Source organism: Syngnathoides biaculeatus, chromosome 8 (genome assembly GCF_019802595.1).
Source record: "Syngnathoides biaculeatus isolate LvHL_M chromosome 8, ASM1980259v1, whole genome shotgun sequence".
Taxonomy (NCBI): Eukaryota; Metazoa; Chordata; class Actinopteri; order Syngnathiformes; family Syngnathidae; genus Syngnathoides; species Syngnathoides biaculeatus.
The window spans coordinates 22,045,866-22,068,993 of NC_084647.1; the positions used below are offsets into that span (position 1 = coordinate 22,045,866).

The 23,128-nt window shown below is 36.9% G+C and overlaps 1 protein-coding gene across 2 annotated transcripts in view; it reads left to right on the forward strand.

Moving 5' to 3' along the window:
* Positions 1–12,515, forward strand: part of cadm1b (cell adhesion molecule 1b) — a 264,360-nt gene extending 251,845 nt beyond the window's left edge. For both annotated transcript variants that reach the window (XM_061827075.1, XM_061827076.1), the window contains 2 exons: positions 6,265–6,393; positions 6,546–12,515. In XM_061827075.1, the coding sequence (XP_061683059.1) occupies positions 6,265–6,393; positions 6,546–6,664 (248 nt within the window). In that variant the 3' untranslated portion in view covers positions 6,665–12,515. The remainder of the gene's footprint in view (positions 1–6,264; positions 6,394–6,545) is intronic.
* The last annotated feature ends 10,613 nt before the right edge of the window (positions 12,516–23,128 follow it).

The window sequence follows — 23,128 nt, forward strand, 5'->3', positions numbered from 1 at the left end:
CCTCTTCACCACAACGGACTGATATAAAGTCCGCATCACTGCAGACGGGGCACCGATCCACCTGTCAGTCTCCCGCTCCATTCTTCCCTCACTCGTGAACAAGACCCCAAGATACTAGAACTCCTCCACTTGGGGCAGGATCTCATCCCCGACCCGGAGAGGACACGCCAACCTTTTCCGACATAGGACCATGGTCTCAGATTTGGAGGTGCTGATTCTCATCACAGCCACTTTTGTTGTTGTTGTTGTTTTGCCCCCATCCATCCGAGACAACAAAAATAAAAAATATGTGAACTGTAGTGCTTACAAAAATGTGGATAAATTAAAGGGAGCTCTGACAGTGCTTCACCAGATCCCTCATGTCGGCACTTTGGATTATTATTCTTATGATTATTATTTTCATCAAACACAGGTAGTGGTGAATGGTTCTTTTGGTGGAAATGAATGTATAGAAAGAAACCTTTCTTGATTATGTTGCTGTCATCGCTACTTGTCCTTTCTGTGTAACGTGGGCCAGTGGAGCCCCCCCCCAACCTGAGTTACCACGGAAACAGTATAGAGTCGACAATGAGAATTATTCCATGTTTTACTTTCAGAATGAAAACATTCATCTCATTGTTATACATGGATATAGTGACGTTATGAAAATGTAGTAAGCGCAGTACAATGACTTTAAATCTGCTACAATATTTGTGGAAATACTGTATATTACTGAATAGAGTGGTCGGTTGTAGGAAAAGGGTGATAGGTTGAATATAAGGTTGGAAAATCTGTATGACTTGAAAGCATAATACATAAAGATGTGGTACACTCGCTAACTATAATGTGTTTTTTATGCTTTTAAATCCGACACTTTTTGCCTCATTCAAGTAGCATACGGTTGGCTGTTTTTTCTTTCTTTTCCTCCACCTGTTAAATAAATCTCCCTGGGTGTGCAGAGGCATGTTTCCAGGCGGATGTGTCAAATAGAAGACGGCAGGGGGCAAGGTGAGGTCAGGCAGGGATGTGGAGGGGAAGGAGGACAATAGCGTCAGAGATTTGGTGGAGTTTTTCAAAGCTGTGGCGAGGACTGAGCGGCTGCCTTTTTAGTGCATGGATGTTCATTAAAGTGCAGCTTTTTCCCTTCTCCTCGGGGACTTGGCTGTGCTTCCTGGCAACGCCCGCCACAGTAAACACGCTGCCTCAGATGCCCAACTCTCAGCACATGGTTTATTTCAAGGAGGGGTGCTCATGTGAAACCAAACTCCACAGAAATGCTCATTAATTAGTTTCATCGTCTTCCCATTTATAGCAGATTAAAAGTTTTGTGACATTTTTTTTTTTGGTTTTTTTTGTTAGGGTCATGATATATTTGCCGCATTAGGATTCAGGTATTGTCCCATCATTCTTATAATACTGTTTTGTGGTTTTGGGGTGTCATGCTGGTCCTGTCAACTCTCCTTGTTCTTTCAATGCTCTGTAAGGCATGCGGCATCTACCAGAAGTTGCCAAGGAAACGGCGTAGTGAGCATGATCAGATTATGGCTTTTTTTTATTCCTTGTTAAATTTGGAAAAAGTGAGCCTTGTTACAACGGTGGGGCAGCACAGATGTCGAGCAGCGCTTCAACAAATTTGGCAGGTGGGCCTGTGATGAAAAATAGCTAAAAAGCATCAAAGAGCTGATTCAAATCATGGAATTTGACTTGTGAATGTCATTAGAATCCATCATTTAAATTTGAAAATACCTTATTTAGAGGATCCAGTGTGTAGAAAGTCTGTAGGGCCTTACAAACCACTCCGTGTAAACTGGCACATTTGTTTTTATTCTATATGAAATAAATCCAATAAGAGTAATTTAATCCGAATAATGTTCTTTTGACCAAATGCGTGGCTGGTGTTCCGTGATCAAGGGGCTGTCCATAAGCAAAAGGAGCAATCTCTAGTAATTGAGAATCTTTACAGCAGTGTTTAGTCAATGAATATGAATGTGATGTTCACAAGTTGGACCATAACGCACCCCTAAATGGTAAATGGACTGCACTTATATAGCACTTTCTATACACCATCTCAGTGCCCAAAGCACTTTACAAAGTCTCACATTCACCTATTCACACACACACACACACACACACACACTGCCTGAAAGTGGAGAACTCAAGTGGGTTTCTGAAACTGAACAAAATGATATGAATTGCATCGACATTGACACGTTTCATACCGTCCCACAACTCCCACCTTTTCTTACTTTTCAAAAACAATTGCAAGCCTTATCAAGTGTTTTTTGTAAATGCTCTAGGCCACCAAAACATCAGAGTTGCTTGCTAATCTGTCCATCCATGGGGTTGCGGGCGTGCTGGACCCTATCCCAGCTGGCTCTGATGGAGAGGCAGGGTGCACCCTTGACTGGTCGCCAGCCAGTCGCAGGGCACAACGATTCACCTTCACAGTCACACCTACGGGAAATTGAGAGTCCTCAATTCACCTCACATGCATGTTTTTTTGGAATCTGTCAGGAAACTGGAATATGCTCACCAGTCTTCCACTCTGACGCCATTGCTATCATATGCTGTGTACCTCTTCATAAAAGAAAAGAAAAATTGAACAGTGTTGATTATTTTATGACGTTAGCCTCTTCTTACACTTGTGTGACACTTGAGAATGTAACATTTGTGTAACCCCTCGTCATTTGTCAATTAAGGCAGGAGTGTGTGTTTGTCTTATTCATTCATTTTTGCTAGTTAAGTGATTAATTGTTAACTTGTTTCTATTTCCTTCATTATTTGACCAAATTGGAGGCGGACCGGCGTGTTAACTGTGCTGTAGCACTCCTACTTGGTCCGCTTCATGCGCCATCCTTTTCCTTTTAAATCAAAAGGGGAACTTAGTGACATATCGCTCGCCTCCGTTGTCACTCTCTGCTGGTGTCTTAGAGCAGAATCGTTCAAGTTGAGAGCATGACTAGTGCGATAGTTGGCAAATTGAGCTGCTCTCTCATGCAGCAAAGAACAGCGGCGCCATTTCCCCCCCTTCTGCCCCCATCGACCGCCACTCCTCTGTCACTCCTAGTGTGCAGCGATCGCAGACGATTGATAAAGGCCTCTCAACTATTCTGGGGCCTGGAAATTTCAAGGCTTTAAATGCTGCCTTGTTCTTTTCGGGGATGTGGGGGTGCATGGATAAATGTGTCTTAACGTGAGAGAGTGATGCATGATGACACCTAAAGCAGCCTCGCATTTCTGCGCTTGGGCGTAATTTATCTGCAGACCGGCGTCTCGCTCTGTCATGATGGAGCTTTATATGACTTCCACAAATGAGCTCTTATGAAGCCCAATATATTTTATTACGTGTGAACTTTAGCCCAAATTGCCAGCGCCGTCGACTGTTTCACAGTGAACTAATGTTCTTAAAACATTCCTTGCTGCTGACTGTAGAAAAGCGTGCATGGTCTACATTACACGTAAAGACACCTCAGGAACAGTATTTTTGGCAGCAGAGAAGTAAACATCTTTGTATACCTTATGAATAAATGCATTAATAAATAAATATATTAGCACCAATGCTCGTCATAATATTCAGGTTTCGTGGCTGGTCCACCAATAATCAACTCAACTTTGTGTGCATCTTTTCTTTCACAGACACCTACATATCATGTAATTTACTATTATTGTGATAAATATATACATCAATAAATGTGTTACCGCTACTTTGAGTGTTACCACAATACAAGAGGTGTTTTTGCTGATTCACCAATATCATGAAAGAATAATAAAGTTTCCAGTGGCACGGTCGCTAAGCTGGAAAGTGTTGGCCTCACAGTTCTAAGGACCAGGCTCGAAACCCAACTCCGCCTCCATGGCGTTTGCCTGTTCTCCCCATGCCTGCGTGGGTTTTCCCCAGGCACTCCGGTTCCCTCCCGCATCCCTAAAACATGCAACATTAATTGGACAGTCTAAACTGCCCCGAGATGTGATTGTGAGTGCGGCTGTTTGTCTCTGTGTCCTGCGATTGGCTGGCAATCAGTTCAGGGTGTGCCCCGCCTCCTGCCCATTGACAGTACTCCCGCGACCCTTGTGAGGATAAGTGGCTAAGAAAATGGATGGATAGATGGATGGATGAATAATAAAGTTTGCTCTTAGGCACCGTTTAAGCCAATGCTAGCACTAACAAAACAGGTGTGTGTCTTCACTGGTCCACTGATATTATAGAAGAAAATTGAAACGTTTTGCGTCAAGGCACCTTTTTATGCAGTATAATTTACTCTTAAACTGTTAAAGACAATAAATCGGCACTGCAATAATTGGGTCCTCCCTGGTAACCAAATATTGTTCGTTTTGTTTTGTGTGCGTGTTTGAGGAATTGAATATAGACAATGAAAGTGGTGAGCTGGTTTGTCCACCAGTATTTTTTTTTTTTCCACTGGAATGGTTGTACAGGAAAATATTTGACCATTTTAAATGACCAGCAATGAGTCGTGACCTTGGAAAAAAAAAAATTCTTTGGGGGTGCTTTGGGAAAAAGAACCCTGCAAATGTTCAAGAACGTGAACAATCTGAAACGGAAGAGTAGAAGGAAATATCACCTGAGAAGTGGAATATCGCTTACAAATCAATACAAGAAATCGTCAAAGGGTGTGCAACCAAATATTAAGGAACTGTGCCAAGCTGTTATTTTATGGTCAAATGATTACATTTTGTAACTTAAATTTGACAAGCCATTTCTTTCATGTGTGAATAAGCATTACTTGCAGTACGACTGCACACAAAGCTGTTAAAAAAAAAAAACATACTGGTGGACACAGTGAAACGCTTAGTAATGAAAGTGCTGTTATCCAGCTCCAGAATGTGTCGTTAAGCAAATGGGGGGGAAAAAAACGTTCATAATTGTGGACTTTTTAGCAGAGTAGCCAAATACTGGACTCAAGTAAGAGTACTGTTACTTTAAAATGGTATGAGTCCCGTCTTTGGAGTTGTTCTCCCCCGTACTTCCATGAGTTTCCTCCCAAATCCCCAAAACGTGCTTAGTAGGTTGTTTGAAGAATAAATTGTGCGTAAGTGTGAATATAAGTGCAAATAATGCGTCGCTGGGATCAGCTTCAGCCCCCACATGACACTAGTGAGGATAAGCAGTGTCAAAAATGAATGAATGAAAAAACTTATCCACATAACCAAGGACCAACTTGTGTCATTATAGTATTTTGTTTCGTTCTTCTTTTTTTTTCTTCTTAGAACCATTTTCCTTCCTCTTCGGTTCGATACATAGGTTAGAAAATAGTCGTGTGTGTTTGTTGTGTGGTTTTATGAAATGATATCACGATGTTGAAACTTGTACATGTTTAGCTTTAAGTGGTTGTGCAGTAAAATGGATTTGAACATTCAGGAATGACTGACATTTGGTGCAGTAGCTAGGGTTCAAACTATTTGGACAATTCAGCAGCAATTACAGAAATGAAGTAGCATTTCACTCAATATGAGTAGACAAGACAGAACAATCACTATTGGGAAACCCTGAATAATTGACGTCGTACTGTAATTGTTTATATACGCTGCAACATTTTTGGGGATCTAGCACAAAAAAAACAAGCGCATTGTAAAGCATCAAAATCATGCATCTAGAATCTACAAGATCATAAAATCAAGGTACACAAATGACTATTCAGTTTGTGATTTAGTCAGTCCAAACGAACCACCAACACAGGAGGCTCATCAGTAGTTCTAGCTCGCTAGCATACTGGCCTAGCACAAACGCACACCCAACAACAACAATACGGGCAAACAAATCTTCTCCTTCCCTCTCAACACTCTTCTTCTTCTTCGCGGACTCTTCCTCCACCTCCAAGAGCTCCTGTTCACCCAAAAAAATCCTTTTTTAGAGCCTTTTCACACTCCACTTGCTCGGTGTGAAAGGACAATGACGATGGCGGGAGTGCGGCCATAATTATTATCTATCTTTTTCTCTATCTCTATCTTTTTAATATCTATCTGATGACACGATGCTCAGCGGCACGCCAAAACGCGCTCATGCCCACTCAGCACACCCACAATGAATGGGACCCAATATTTGGTTCCACTCATGCGACAATTCCAAACCGCGTGACACATGAATACAATGCTTGCAATACCAAATGGTCAATGTCATATTTTTTGTGAAATCCCATTGATGAAAGTTGCAAGTCTGCACTTCAATTTTTGGAATTGAGTGGAAATCCATTGCGGTGCTGTCTATATACCGTACCCTGTACCTGTGTTTGTTGTCAAATTGTTAAGTGTGAATGTTTCTCTTTTCAGATTCGCGAGCAGGCGAGGGTGCGCCACCCAAACTTGACCACGCTGTCATCGGAGGGGTTGTTGCCGTGGTGATGTTCGCCATTCTTTGTGCGCTCATTGTCCTCGGTCGATATTTTGCCCGACACAAAGGTAAAGCATGGCCAATCATACTTGAACACGAACTCATCCCGGGCGTCTTTTGTTGTCGTGCGATAGGACGGTCAAGTGTTGTATTTTTTTGTTTTGTTTTTTTTTTATTTTTCATTTTTTTTTTTGGTGGGGTGGGGGCGGTATGTGCGCAGGCACCTACTTCACACACGAAGCCAAAGGGGCGGACGATGCCGCCGACGCCGACACGGCCATCATCAACGCCGAGGGCGGACACAGCAACACAGACGAGAAGAAGGAGTATTACATCTAAAGTGCGGAAAGAGGTGGTGTGGTGGTGCTATGGCAGCATTGTGTCTAACTCTGATTGTTTGGTAGGGGGGGGTGAGGAGGAGGGGGGGGGTTGATTTAAGGAGGAAGTGAAAGTAAGACTGGCGTGGCCTTGTGTTGAGAAGAGGTCGAGTCTCCTGTCTAAAAACCTTCCTGGACTGCTGGGGCCTAAACTTCTGTACACCTTCTTTCTTTTACAGACTATTTTGTGCCTTTTTCTATTTCTGTTTTTCTTCGCCGTCCCTCCCCACTCACGTGCTTGTCGGTTTAGGTGTTCGGCTGTGGATTCAAAGGTGAAAGTGGCCTGTTGTATGCGCGTGCGTGCGTGTGTTTGTTAGCTTTTAGCTCGAATGTCGCTGAGCACAAAGAGGAAGCTCATCTCCCTTTTTTTTTTTTGTCTGTAGTCATCTTAAAGGAGACATATTATTCTATTTTTACCCCGTTTAAAATAGATTGTGGATGTATTAATATCATATCTGTCACTTGTTTTGGTCCAAATTCCCCCAAACTAATCATCAGCCCTATTGAAATGAGTTTTCGGGGGGGCTGTTCTGTCTCATACATCGAACCACTGCTCACCAACCGCCAATTTGAGCAGAGCTTTGTTTGTATTACCATAAGGACTACGGGCAGATGCCCCTAATCAAATTGTAGGTGCATCTGTAAAAACGCGGATTATAATTGACATCAGTGAAGGCTGCAGCGCATTACTTGTCAATTAGTGTGCAGATCCACGAGTGTGGCACATGCAGCAGATGCATGGCCAAAAACTCCAGAGACCACAAGCAATTTAAAGTGACGTGCCGTATTATGTCCCCCCACTCATTGGAATTTCATCTCACACACGTATGTATATTTGATGTTGTTGCGGGTTTACAGAAATAACAAATCAAAAGACTAAATAAGTAGCCACTTTATTGGGAACACCGAATTAAAGATGGGTTAAGGTGGTCGTGGGCACCCAAAATTTATTACCTATGTCCACTTTCTCTTTGTTTTTTTTTTTTTTTTTTTTTTTTTTGGGGGGGGGGGGGTTGAGCCATTGCAGTGGAATTTTTTCTAACTAATTTATATTTCCATGCAATTTGGGGGGTTTATGGCCAGATGTCTGCCCAGAGGCTTGAATGACAGTATCATTAAAACAATAAAGTGGTCATTTTTATGGAAAAAGTCATAATTTTATGGGAATAAAACATTTTAAGTGCAATAAGGAGAAAATTGTAATATGAAAACGTCACAACTTTAGCCCCAAAAATGAATATTATTGGGATAAAGTGGTAATTTTACACTTTTCTGAAAATTAAGTTATGACAAATTATACTTTATTATAACAAAGTCTTAATTTAATGAGAATAAAAGGAAAATAGTTATGTAACGGTTTGCAAATTTTAAAGAGAAGTCAGTTATTGTTCATGTGAATAAATAATGGCAATTAATTGTGGAAAAATTAATAAATTAAATTTTAACACTGATGAGAGAATTAAGGCAAATTATCTATCCATGAATAAAGTGATAAGCTGCCCAAAAAAACATTTATTTATTATTACGAATATAAGTAGATATTTTCATGATAATGAAGTCTAAATTATTCAAATAAAATCCTCATTTTAATAAGAAAAAGTCACAATTGTAGGAGACTTAATACAAATTCTTGAAAATATAAATAGTAATTTTTCACCTTTTTTTTATGACTAAGGCCAAATGATTTGATCCGAGATTTATTTGACAAGTTGTATATTCTTTTTTTTCTGTTTTTAACATATAATGCAACTTTTATAGCAGCTCTCAATACATTTTTGGGCTGTGGTATCTTCCCTCTGAAATGAAAATACTGGAGGTGCGTTGTGCCCGATAAAGTGGCTTCTTGAATTAAAAGTCAGGATAGATTTCAAGACGGAAGTTAGCTTTAGCGTGTAGCATTGGTGTTAAGTGCAGTCTCATTATTGCTCATGTTCATTCTTGAGTTGAGTAAATGTTGATGCTAACAACAACAACAACAAAAACTTCTCATCTTGAAGCCTTGTGAAAACACACAGCCCTCTTTCACTTTAAGTTAGCTTAGCGATATTTAGCATAAAGAGCTAAAGGTTAGCGTTCAAGAGAGCATTAAGTTATTTCGCTCAAAAGGTGACCTCAAATGTGAATAGTTACCAATAAAACAGACACATTACTGTGTTGTAATGTATTTTATGGTTTAAAAAAAAACATTTCAAAGTGAAATTTTAGTGAAAAATCTAGCTGGTTAACTTGTTTCATGTTCATACTGATGAAATACAAGCAGTATTATTTTCTTAAAAGCTCCCCCACATTTAAGAGATCGGAAATATTGTTGTTAAAAATGTTGTTGCTTGTCTTTGTTTAGCATAAAGATCTGAACCATGAGAGCTGCCATTACGATAAAGTAGAATAACACTCAAGTTTAGCTCAACAATTTGAAAAACTAGCATGAAAATGACTCATTCCTGAGCAGAGGATTAACAACGTCACAAACTACTGTGCTGTAATGTTATTTCTCTTCTTTATTTGTATGTACATTTATTAAGGTAAACTGGGAAGTGGCGATTTAAAACATCTGTTTTGTACAAAACTAAGTTAGTCAAATAGTTTCTAATCTAACACAAGCTGAATCAATCTTGAATACGTTTATCAACTGTTATTTTTTATTTTTGTTTTCACCCAGGATACGAATAGACAAAAGGCAGGAAATAATTGTTAATTGATACGTTTTGGGTGAGAGTTGATGAGATTTTACCTGGTGGCAGTGGATTATTGAAAACAAATAATAATAATAATGGTAAGAAGAAACGGATCAACTCAGCAAATTCAAACTGGATTAAGGTGGTCATGGACACCCAAAATTTAATACGTATGTCCTCTTCCCGTAGCGCATTGTTTTGTTTTGTTTTGTTTTTTGTTTTTTTTGGGGGGGTGCGCTGGCTTTTGTCAACTGGACGGATCGGCATGCTTTTCCAATGTGTTCCAATGTAGATGTTTTGATTGCCAGCAGTGTCAAAATTCTGGGGAGCAAAGGGAATTCCGTCTCGCTCTTGATTTGCCGCAAAGCTGTAAAAACGTCTTTTTCCTCATCAAGTGTTACCTTTAGGCCGTCTTTGATTGCTCTTGACCGCGCCATCAAGTTGTCACTTTTTTTTTCCCCCTCACTTGTCGCCTAACAGCCTCAAACCTTCACTCAAGTCTCTTTTTTTTCCATTTTTTTTTTAAATCTATCAGAAGAAACCCCATCTCAGCCATACCGGATTATGTTATAATAAGATACATATAAGATTTAAAGCCACGTCAAAATAGTGAAGGACTTTCCTGTATAAATGTACGATTTTATTTTTGTAACATTACAATTTTTTTTCCTGAGCTATATTGTCTTGACATTACGACGCTTTACATTTCTCACAAAATTCAAATCCAATCCTCACGAATGGCTTATTTTGCATATATTTTGTGGGGTTTGAGCAGCGAAGTGCCCCCGCCCCCCCTGGCATTGACGCGATATCTTGTATATTTGTGTCCTCTTTCTAGCAGACTCGACACAATGTTGGTCCCCGTTGTTGCTTGTGTACAAAAGCTGAGGTGATCACAGATGTTGTATTTATGACGTGTTATTCAATTTGGTGAATCCAAATGTTCATTGGAGCAGTATTTCTTGGAGGAGGACCAGGCCAAAACAAGTTTTACCTTTAGGCTGATCGGAAGGAACGGCGGCGGCGGCGGCAGATTTCTTGATGGTGAAAGAACTTTTGAGGCCACGATAAGTCATTTCAAAACCCAAATTGAAAAATGGAGTTGAACTCTTAAAGTGGGTGTGTGAAACTTTCACTGCATATCCTAACTTTATTCTTAAAAGCCATTTTTAAGTTCTAATTCTCATGGGTGTGATTTTAAAAAATTGACAAAAATGTATTTTTTAATGCTTTTTTATTTGGTTTTAGTTGTTTAAAAAAAATTGGCAAAAATTGGCTCTTGAAATAAAAATTTGCTCCCCCAAATTTGTCTCATGACAAATTTCTGCGTTTATTCTTATTAAAAATCAATATTTGTTAAATGCTCATGCTTGCAATGAGTTTAGTAATTGGTAAATCGCTTAACAACATAACTTTGACAAGTTTTCCACATTGCCCTAAAATAAAAAATTGTGTTCCTTACCATTCAGATATTCTTGTAAAATTACAACTTCATTCTCTTCACTATAACTATAATCTGAAAAGAAATGTCATAATTATTCTTGTAAAATAGTTCAATCTAAAAAACACAACTTTTTCAAAATTGTACTGTATTATTCTCTGACAGTTGACTTTATCTCTTGGAAAAAAAATACTTTATTCTTGTAAAATTAAAACAATTAATATTTTGATTTGATTATTTTTCCTCCATGAGCAAACATTTCAAGGGTGGGATAACTCCAATGTAATAATTTTTGCTTGAGTGTGGGTGTCCCCCCCTCCCCTAATTTTTTGTTCGGGTTTGAGGATTTTCCATATTTGATTCGGATAAAATATGCCGTGATCTTTCATCACACAGGTTGATTCTTGGACACTCGAAGGACTGTCCTGTACGACTTGAAATGTACGACTTTATTTTTGTAACATTACAATTTTTTTTCCCCTCAGGACAACACAGTTGATATTACGGCGCTTACATTTCTCACGAAATTCAAATCAATCATGAGTCAGTCAAAGTCCAATTATCCTTCAAATCCGTCAATATTTTGCAGGAAACATAAACTCCAAATGTATAACTTCATCACAAGCTTTCACGTATTATTTATTCCACGAGTGTTGCACTGCAGCACTTTCACGAACAGGCTGCCCCCTGTTGGTTACAATTGGAACAAACCTCGATTTGGACCTGGATTCATTTTGACCAAAATGGAGTTCGTCTCATTCTCACAGGGCTCAAATTATTCTTTGGAATCGTTTTGAAATCATTTATTGTGGTCTCTCTTTTTTTTCTCCACTTCATGTAAACCTGTTTTAACAGTTTACATTCATAAATAAAAATCAACAAAAACAAGTTCACAATACTCCAAACGAGAGTTTTAAGTGTCAGCTGCATGACATTATTTTGCTTCAATTCTTTTGTTGTTTTTTTTTTTTTAAATGACCGCTCCCATGAACTGAGGATTACTACCACTCCTCTGATCATATTTTTTTATATATATATATTTGATGTTTCTCCTTCTACTTCTTATAATTATTAGTACGTTTGTGTTCACTCTCTCAGGTTCATGAGTGTTAATAGTTGTCTTTTTTGCATCTCAGGTAGAATGCAAATGTGTATATATAATATTAAAAAATGAATTTAAAAAAAGCCCCCCCCCCCATGTGCCCTGCCAAGTACAGTATATGTGTATACATTGTACCTAGTAGAAGTGCAGCAGCAGCTTTTCAAACAGATGTACATGGTTTTCTCAGCTGTGTGTGTGTGTTCTTGATGACGATGGTGCACTGTCACATGACTTTGGAGTTTGCATAGAACACAAACAGAAGTAGTTTTGTCCATCAAGCGGACCGGCACCATGTGTACAGTCAGTGTTTCTCTTCCGGTATATTCAGTTGTAAAATGTTTTGCATACATGATATGAAATATTTCCTGGAACATGTTTTGGAGGAGGAAGAAGAAGAGGACAATGAGGAAGGAGGTGCTTCTTTGTGTTTGACTACCACCCCAAAAAAAAATGGATTCAAAATTGTCTTTTTTTTTTTGTTTGTTTGTTTTTTTTTTGGTGGAGTGGGTTTGTCTTCTGGCCATTCATCTTTTGGATTGGTTCAGCAACATTTTTACAAAACGGAAAAAAAAAATAACCTGATGAGTACTTGTCTTAATAAAAGATATGTTGAAAGTTTCATGTTCTTTGTATGATGTTTTTAAAGATACAGTAAGTAATAATTGGGTGAGTTTGCCCACAGTTTTGGTACAGTGGAGCAATTAGTTGGAGCGTCGGCCTCACAGTTGTGAGGACCGGGGTTCAAATTCCAGGCCCGCCTGTGTGGAGTTTGCACGTTCTCCCTGTGCCTATACATGGATTTTAAAAAGCTATATATATTAAAAATTTACAAATGTATATATAGAATAATCTATATATATGGATAAATATATATATAAAAAATTTACATATATATATATATATATATATATAAGCCATATATATATTAAAAATTTACATATAAATATTTATGTAATCATCGAAATATATGGATACAAAATCTATATATATATTTTTAAAATTTACACATTTTAAAAATAAAATATATATGGATTTTAAAAAATCTAGATATATTAAAAGTTTATACATATATATAGAATAATCTTTATATATGGATAAAAAATCTAAATATATATTAAAAATTACATATGTATTAAAAAAAACTACATATGTATGGATAAAAATTTATATATATATGTAGAATAATTTGTATATATATGGGTAAAAAATCTATATATATATATATATATATATATATATATTATATATATATAAAATTGACATATATGTATAAAAAACCTATATAAAACCATATATATATATATGGATTTTAAAAAGCTATATACCTTAGAAATTTACAAATGTATATATAGAATAATCTATATATATGGATAAAAATAAAAAAATTTACATATATATATAAGCTATATATATGTTAAAAATTGACATATATGTAATAATCTATATATATGGATACAAAATATATATATATATATATATAAAATTTGCATATATATATATATATTATATATATATATATATATATTTAAAAAACTATATATATGGATTTTAAAAATTCTATATATATTAAAAATTTACATGGATATATATCTAAAAAGCTATATATATGGATTATGAAAAGCTATATATATATTAAAAATATATACATATTTATATAGAATAATCTATATATATGGATTAAAAAAAGCTATATATGTTAAAAGTTTATATATTTATATTTAAAAAACTATATATATGGATTTTAAAAAGCTATATATATTAAAAATTTACACATATATATATAGAATAATCAATATATATGGGTAAAAAATCTATATATATATATATAAAAAGCTATATATATGGATTATGAGAAGCTATATATACTAAAAGTTTATACATATATGTATAAAAACCATATAAATATATGGATAAAAAACCTATATATATTAAAATTTATATATATATATATATATATATATATATGGATTTTAAAAAGCTATATATATTAAAAATGTATACATATATAAATCTATATATATATATGGGTAAAAAATCTATATATATATATTAAAAATTTACATATATATATCTAAAAAGCTATATATATGGATTATGAAATGCTATATATACTAAAAGTTTATACATACATATTAAAAAACTATATAAATATATGGATAAAAAAGCTATATATATTAAAAACGTATACATATGTATAGAATGATCTATATATATGGGTAAAAAATCTATATATATATATATATTAAAAATTTACATATTAAAAAAACCTCTATATATATGGATTTTGAAAAGCTATATATATTAAAATTTATACATATATAGAGAATAATCTATATATATAAAAACCCGATATATATATGGATTTTAAAAAGCTATATACATTAGAAATTTACAAATGTATATATAGAATAATATATATATATGGATAAAAAATATATTTAATAAAAATTTAAATAAATATAAAAAAGCTATATATATGTTAAAAATGGACATATATGTAACATGTTATATAGTATAATATAATAATATTAATAATGTAATATTATATAATGTTAATAATTATTATTATTAATAATAATATGGATACAAAAGCTATATATATATTAAAAATTTACATATATATCTAAAAAGCTATATATATGGATTATGAAAAGCTATATATACTAAAAGTTTATACATATATATAAAAAACTATATAAATATATGGATAAAAATATATATATTAAAAATGTATACATATATAGAATGATCTATATATGGGTAAAAAATCTATATATATATTGAAAATTGACATATATATAATAAACCTATATATATATATGGATTTTAAAAAGCTATATATATTAAAAATTTATACATACATATATATAGAATAATCTCTCTCTCTCTATATATATATATATTAAAAATTTACATATATATATAAAAAACCTATATATACATATGGACTTTAAAAAGCTATATATATATTAAAAGTTTACAAATGTATATATAGAATAATCCATACATATGGATAAAAAAATATATATTAAAAAATTACATATATATATATAAAAGCCATATATATATTACAAATTTACATATATATATATATATATATATAAGAAACTATATATATGGATTTAAAAAAGCTATATATTAAAAATTTATCCACATATATAGAATAATCTTTATATATGGATAAAAAATCTAAATATGTATTAAAAATGTACATATATATAAATATATATATATATGTTAATAAAAGTTATATATATATCATAAATTAATACATATATATACATAAAAAACTATATATATATGTAGATAAAAAAAGCTCTCTATATATATATATATATATATATATACATTAAAAATTTATCCATATATATGTAGAATAATCTATTTATATGGATTTTAAAAAGCTATATATGTATTAAAAATTTACATATATTTTAAAAAACCTATATATATGGATTTTAAAAAGAATAATCTCTATATGTTTGGATAAAATATATATATATATTAAAAATTAACATATATATGTAATAATCTATATATATGGATACAAAGTCTATATCTATATATTAAAAAATTACATATATGTATATATATACAAAGCTATATATATTACAAAATAATCTATATATATGGATACAAAATCCATATATCACAAATTTACATCTATATATTAAAAAAACTATATATATGGATTTAAAAAAACTATGTCTATGGATTTTAAAAAAATATATATAAATGTTAAAAATGTACATATATATATCTAAAAAGCTATATATGTATATATATATGGATTTTGAAAAGCTATATATATATTTTTAATGAGCAGGTCGAGTGCAGGTTCACCGAGTCCCGTGTGATGCCTTGACCTTAAGAAACGTGAACGCTTTCGACGCTCACCCTCATTTCGCCCCCCCCCAGTGGCGACAGGAAGCGCCTTGCTGGTTGCTTATCGCGTTGCTTTCATCTCGAACGTTTTATTGGAAAACGCGTCAAGTTGAAAGAGTTGCACAGATTGTTGACAAAGATTTTTATAATGCGCTCGTATTGCCTTGGATCAATTTTAATCAAAATGTTTGCACATCTCATAACAACAAGGACAATTGCGCTTGTTCGTTTTTATCGGCACATCAGTGTTATTAAATACGAAATCGCATTCGAGGTTCATATTGGAGTGACCCTTTCGCATCCAAAAAATGTCACGACGGGGAAAACTAGTGTGTGGGGAGATGTTTCCAGTTCATCCATCACTTTATTTTCTGAGCCGCTTATACTCACAAGGGTCAAGTGCCAGAGCCTTGCTGGGATAGGCTAGGATAGGGATATACTTTTGGACAAGAGGCAGCGTACGCCCTAAACTGCATGCCAGTCAACTGTAGATGATTCCATTCTAGTAGTGCTAGTATGTCAAAACAACAAGCAAGCACCCTACGGTATTATTATTATTAATATTTGACTGTTTTAAATGACCAGCAATGAGTCATGAGCTTAAAAAAAAACAAATCAAACTCTTTGAGGGAGCTTTGGGCAAAAGAACCCTGCAAATGTTCAAGAACTTGAACAATCTGAAACGGAAGAGTAGAAGGAAATGATGAAATTGAAAATTAACTATTAAAAATTACTGTAATGTAGATTTCAGCAGACAACAAGGTGATTATTACATATGAAAACATTTAACATTGATATAGCTTTCTTGTTTATAATTGATAATATAATAATAATAATAATTGTATATAACTGAAAACACTATTTCAAAGGATTCTGCACACTGGACTCGAATCCAAAATGACAAAGAAAGAGAAATTGAAGAAAAAAAAAAAGATCATTTTCACTGCACTCGCTTCCTTCAAAGCGGCTGCTATATTTAACTGCGGTTAAAAATAATAATGAAAATAAGAAGATGCTTGTAATGACAAGCACCTGACATGCGTGATAATAACTGCAGTAGCGCAATTATCTCTTAACGAAACAAAGTATATTTTCATCGAGCCAGCAATCCATCACTGCACCTCCGGTTCAGGGTCACAGAAAAAAAAAAAAATGCCCGCAAGAAATCCAAACATTTTAATCACACATTTTTTTGGGCGCCCTAATTCCTGTCACACGCACACAAATATGTTTGAAAATAGCAGGTATCTGTATCTATATTTACATCATATTTAAAATTGGAATTGATCCGTTTAATTTCAAAGATTTGGGGTGCAAATTACAGTATTTGTTGAAGTGCTATATTCATGTTTTTTGTTTTGTTTTGTTAAATGTCAGCACGTTGTTGAGTACTCAAAGTATCGCGTGTGATTCAAGTGGATGTTTTTAGTGCCACTGAATTAAGGAAACAATTCCAAAGCGGCCCTCGCCGAAAGGTTAAAACATCTCCGCAAGAAAACGTGTAATTACCCGGGAGCGGCGAGGAAAACTTGGAGCGGCACCCGGGGAGGTGCCAGACCCCCCCCCCCCCCACACACACACACACACACACAAACCTCGGCACCCGTCTGGCAGCGCTCGGCACCAAGGTGACTCCACCACGCGAGAACTTTGCCAATTTGGGCTCGCTGTTCCGCTTCACAGGCAGCACCCTGACACAATAAGCACATTTCTTATCATCTTATTGCCTAATCTTCCCATCATATTTACTTTTGTTGATGCATAATTCATTTCCTTTTCATTTTCATTTCAAATAATGTCATTATCTACCATGTGTGAAAAACTTGAAAAAAAAAGCAAAGGTGCCTTTATTTGTTCATTTTTCTTTTATAAAAAAGTGTTGTCTTTCTTTCGGCGGGGCGGCCTTGAAGCGCTGCCGTCATTTATCAGTCCCACTCCATTTTCACTTATCAAATTAATTAGTTAGGTAATTAAAAGTTACATGTTTTAATTAAATTGCGGCTGAATCCACGCCCGCCACCTGGAAAGTGAAAAAGGCCCTGCAGGGGGGGGATTTGATTCGCGGTTCTTTATTTGCTTTCAAAAAAGTGAGGCGCCTCCACTTTTTGACAACAATATTTTCAAGACATGTGAAGGCAGAACTTGGAGCGACGCATGCAGGGTTTGTCAGCGAAAGCTGCTACTTGTCAGAAAATATCTCTTTCTCCTTAGACACGGCGAAGCAGCATGTAACATTGTGTCATTTCCGGGGTGTGGAATGTCCCCCGCAACCCCCAAAAGGTCAGGGATGATGCTCGCACTTGCATGTATGTACAATCTGACAACGATTAATCCACGTCTGTAGTCATTGGCTATCATGGGAGACTGTAATTGACTGACAGCTGCTAACACTTTTTTTTTTCCATTATTTTAGAAATAGTAAACATCCATCCATTTTCTTTTGCCGCTTATCCTCACGAAGGTTGCGGGGAGTGCTGGAGCCTATTCCAGCTGTCAACGGGCAGGAGGCAGGGTACACCCTGAACTGGTTGCCAGCCAATCGCAGGGCACATGGAGACAAAGAGCCACACTGCTTCTGAAAGAAAACACACTGGACATTATGGCTTTGCCTCGGAGTCCTGCATTTGGGTCCTCCCCTGCACCGATGGATCGTGACACCGAGGACTCCCTGTGTTCATATTAGTGGTTAAAGTTTTGCTTCACAAAACCTTGTATGCAACAAAATTTAAAAGGTAGAATGAATAATTATTATATTACAATTACTTATTTTCTTTTAATGCATTTAGTGCCTTTATTTATATTCTGAATAAGCTTGCCAACAAACTCCAGACAGACAAAAGAAACAGAATCAATCAAGAAGGAACATGTCGACTCAGTGAGTCGAATATAAGAATAGTGAGGAGCACAAAGTTGGCCAAGTCCGTCGCTAATGACTTTTCCGACACATCATTACATCTCATCTACATCTATTTAAGAGTACTTGGCGCGTTCCACTCAGGTCCTTTGCAGCGTGTGACAAAATCACTTGCGATAATTTGATTACTTTGTGCGTGCAGAGTTTATTATTTAGCTGTAATTAAATAAGAGAGAAGTATGTGTTACAATCTAGGACAACTTTTATCTCCACTTTTACAAAAGTTTCTCTTACCAAACCGAGTGTTAGGGTTACTGTCTTTGATATTGATGGACTGCGCTAATGCTAATTTACATTAAAATGAAATCACATCAATCTTTGTAGCGTCAAAGGGAAACCAGAAGCAAAAATAAAATAAAATAAAAAATAAATAACTTGTTTTAATGAGTCTTTAAATGGTTGCTTTCTCCACCATTAAATGTATTTAAAGTGGTGTTTTTTTTTTTTAAGGGTATGACAGAAAGACAAATTACACAGGCAGGCTATGTTTTGTTGAGCTGCGAAATGTATGAAACGGCTTAATGAATCTGTCGAATATTTGAAAGTGAACCCTCCCTACCCCAGTTCTGCTCCATTAAAGGACCGAATGATGTCATTAATATTTTCCGCCCTTCTGTCTTCCTTACTTAATGGTGACTTTGAGGCTTTGTGTCATTCTCGCTGCTAACGTGCGATGCTACATTATGGTTTGTTACGCCTTCCGTTACGTTGTGCTTTGCCGTTGGACTTATTTTGGGATGCTATGCCGTTGAGTTATTTCACTGCTTTCTGTTGAATGTTATTGTCTGCTGTTTTACTAGCTAGGTTCTGTTTTGTTCCGCAAACCAGTGTTACTGTCGCTGTCTAGTGCAATTTCAACTAAGTTCACAAGAAAAACAATCGATCAAAATGCAGGCTTCAAGCTTTTACTCGGGCTGAACATAAAACTAAAAGCCACAGCTTTGACGTGGGAAAGCCCGCTTTAGCTTAATGCCGACGAAGAACACAAAAACCCCAGGAAAATGCTAATAGTTGACGGACAGTTGCAGTGTTAGATGTTTCAACACGAACAAAGCTGTCATTGGGTCGCATGCGGGGTACACCCTGAACTGGTTGCCAGCCAATCGCAGGGCACATGGAGACAAACAGCCACACTCACAAACACACCTAGGGGCAATTTTGAGTGTCCAATTAATGCTGCATGTTTTTGGGATGTGGGAGGAAACCATAGTGCCCGAAGGAAACCCACGCAGGCATGGGGAGAACATGCAAACTCCACACAGGTGGGTCCGGGATTGAACCCCGGTCCTCAGCTTTACTAGCTGATCCACCGTGCTGCCTGGGCAGAACATGCAGACAGATAAAATGTCAATCCTCCCAGATTTTTCTTTTTATACAGAACAATAACCATACTAAAGGCAGTACAGTGGTGGAACTGGTTAGAGCCTTGGCCTCACCGTTCTGAGGGCCGGGGTTCAAATCCCCACACACACACAAATCAATAAAAATAGCCAAATGGCAATCTACAGTATTTTTAGAACAGAAATGAGTACAGTACTACTCATCGTGTTGTCCTTGGGGTCTACCTGGTGTCCACGCCAAACATCCATCCCTTTTCTTTGCTGCTTATCCTCACGTGGGTTGCGGGGAGTGCTGGAGCCAATTCCAGCTGTCATTGGGCAGGAGGCGGGGTACACCCTGAACTGGTTGCCAGCAAATCGCAGAGCACATGGAGACAAACAGCTGCACTCACAATCACACCTTGGGGCAATTTAGAGCAGGGGTCATCAACCTTTTTGAGGCTGAGGGCTACTTCGTGAGAACCGATTGTACAAAGGGCTACATGACTTGTTTGCAGCAAACTTCAGTCATTATACATACATGAAATATTTTTCATTTTAAGGTACATTCGGTACTTTAAAACTTTAAATAAAATAAGCAAGTCAGATTCAAAATTTAAAGCTGTGGTATTTTTAGAACATGCCTCGCGGGCGCCTTAAATTGTCCTCGCTGGCTACCATGTGCCCGTAGGCACCGCGCTGGTGACCCCTGATTTTGAGGGTACAATTAATGTTGCATGTTTTTGGGATGTGGGAGGAAACCCACGCAGCAGGCATGGGGAGAACATGCAAACTCCACACAGACGGGTCCGGGATCCGGGATACTAAACAAAAAGACAATAGAACCGCTTGAAGAAAGGAAGAAATTCATCTTTGCGTGTTTTGCAAGTTGAAGTTGGCTGGAACAAGTTTTGCGCCGACCAACCAATCAGAGGAAGCGCTGACGTCATCCGGCGCCAGCGAGGGGAAAATCAATCGGAAATCCGATTGGTTAAAGAAACAGTCCCGTTGCTAATGTAGTTTATATAGTTTTGTTATATGGGCCGGCACGATTGATTCCGAAGGCCCGGGGACAGATTAGATTGACATAAAGGCTGAACTCTGGAAGCAGTGAAATGAAAAGAAGAGACATTTGGGAATAAAGTAATACAATTTCATGGAGCAAATAGAAGAATTTCGGTTGTAAATGTAGCAGAGAAGGCGTTGCGCCCATGCCCAAATCACATCCCTTCTGCTTTTTTTAGCGGCAACGCGAACACATTATAGAGGGGCGAGCTGAGAAAGTCTCAACTTCAAAAGGTTCAAAGTTGTATTCACCAATGAGTTTTTGCAATGTAAGCTTTTTATTTTGGGGTAGGTTTTGCAGACTTAGCACATTCTCACCTCATACACGCACACACACACATCAGCGTGCATCCACAAGAGATTTAAATTATCCCAATAAGAACCATGAATGGAAAAAATAGGGCATCACATCACCATCATCGTTGATGCCGGATGCATGAGTCATCATAACACGGCAATAACGCTGTCAGCCTGTTTGCATCGGCATCAAACGCCAGGCTTCACACGTAGGGCTGGCACATTTTTACAAGATAAAAAAAATAAAAATAAAAAAAAAAAAAAAAAAAAAAAAAATAAAACAGCCCCAGAAGTCGACTCCACATTGCGTCTGGAAATTTGAGACATGTTTCAGTCCCAAGTCGCACTACCAAAAAAAAAAGTCTGGTCTCCAATTTTGGGTCCCAAGCAGTCATTTTTTGTCATTTCGACCATGTTCAGGCATCCTACAAAGTCTGATTCAGTTTTTTTTTTTTTTTGAGTTACAGTGATATGAACGACTCCCCGGATTCCGACCTCTGCGGACATTGTGCTAGATCTCAAAAACAGCACGCCAAAGACTGTCAGTCCGGTTCTACAGCGCCACATTTAAAGGGAACGAGAAGAGTCATTTTGATTGGAAGGGGTTGAAGTCGGCTGTGATCACGCCCCCAACTGCGCAGGTGTCCTTCTTTGAAACCCACAAAATTACCACCAGTGTGTCAAAACGGCCAAGAGAAGACCAGAAACTGCACGCGTCCTCACCTTTCCCCCCCCACAAAAGCTTTATTTGTTGCCGTCTTACCCATCTTCAATTCTCTGAAGGAAGAAGGTTGTTCCCCAAAATCTCGCAATGCATGCCCCAGGTCATCCTCCCCTTAATACAGTACAGTTGTCCTTGTCCCATGTGAGGAAAAAGGAAAAAACACCCCCGAACCATGATGCTTCCTCGCCCATGCTTCACATTCAGAATGGTATTCCTCATTCTTCCTCCTCCAAACACAGCGAGTGGAATTAAGACTAAAAAGTTCTAAATAACTTTCTCTAGATCACCCTAACGGTCATGGGCACCACCACTTAAGACGGCCCTGGAAGCAGGAGAATCTCCCCAACCCACGATAACCTTGAAAACAGGGGTGCCAGCTCTCTTCAGGTCGTTGACCAGCTCCTCCCGCGAACCGTAATATCAGCCTACAAGGCGCGACTTTTTCCAACACGCTTTCAACCCTGCGGTTTATGCGGCGATGTGGCTAATTTGTGCCTTTTTTCTAACAGCCGCAAGGGGGTACTCGAGTGGAAAAGGTATGAATGAGAGCGGCGGAATATATGTGCCGAGAAAGTGACTTTTACCGGCCCTGCTAGCGCTGTGCTAGCATGTTGCTGCTGTGTTATTGCGGTGTCTCTGTGATACTTACCAGTAAGTTTTATTTTAACCGGCCCTGTTAGCGTTGGCGCTAGCTTTAGCGAGTTGCTAGCGTTAAACTCTTACTGTGCCCCGTCTTTCTTTGTAAATATCTCGTTTCAATGTAGACACTTGCGGCTTTTTCACAGCTGCGGCAAATGGTATTTCCTTTACAAATATATATATATATATCATAACCAGGTCCACTCTGTAGGTCGGGAATTACGGTAGTTCTGGGGTGATTCCTCACCTTTCTTGGCCTCATTGATACTGCAGCAGGTGAGCTCTTGCTTGGAGCCCCCAGTCAGAGGGAGACCGACAGTCATGTCTCGCTTCTTCCATTTTCTAATAATTGCTCCAGCTGTTGA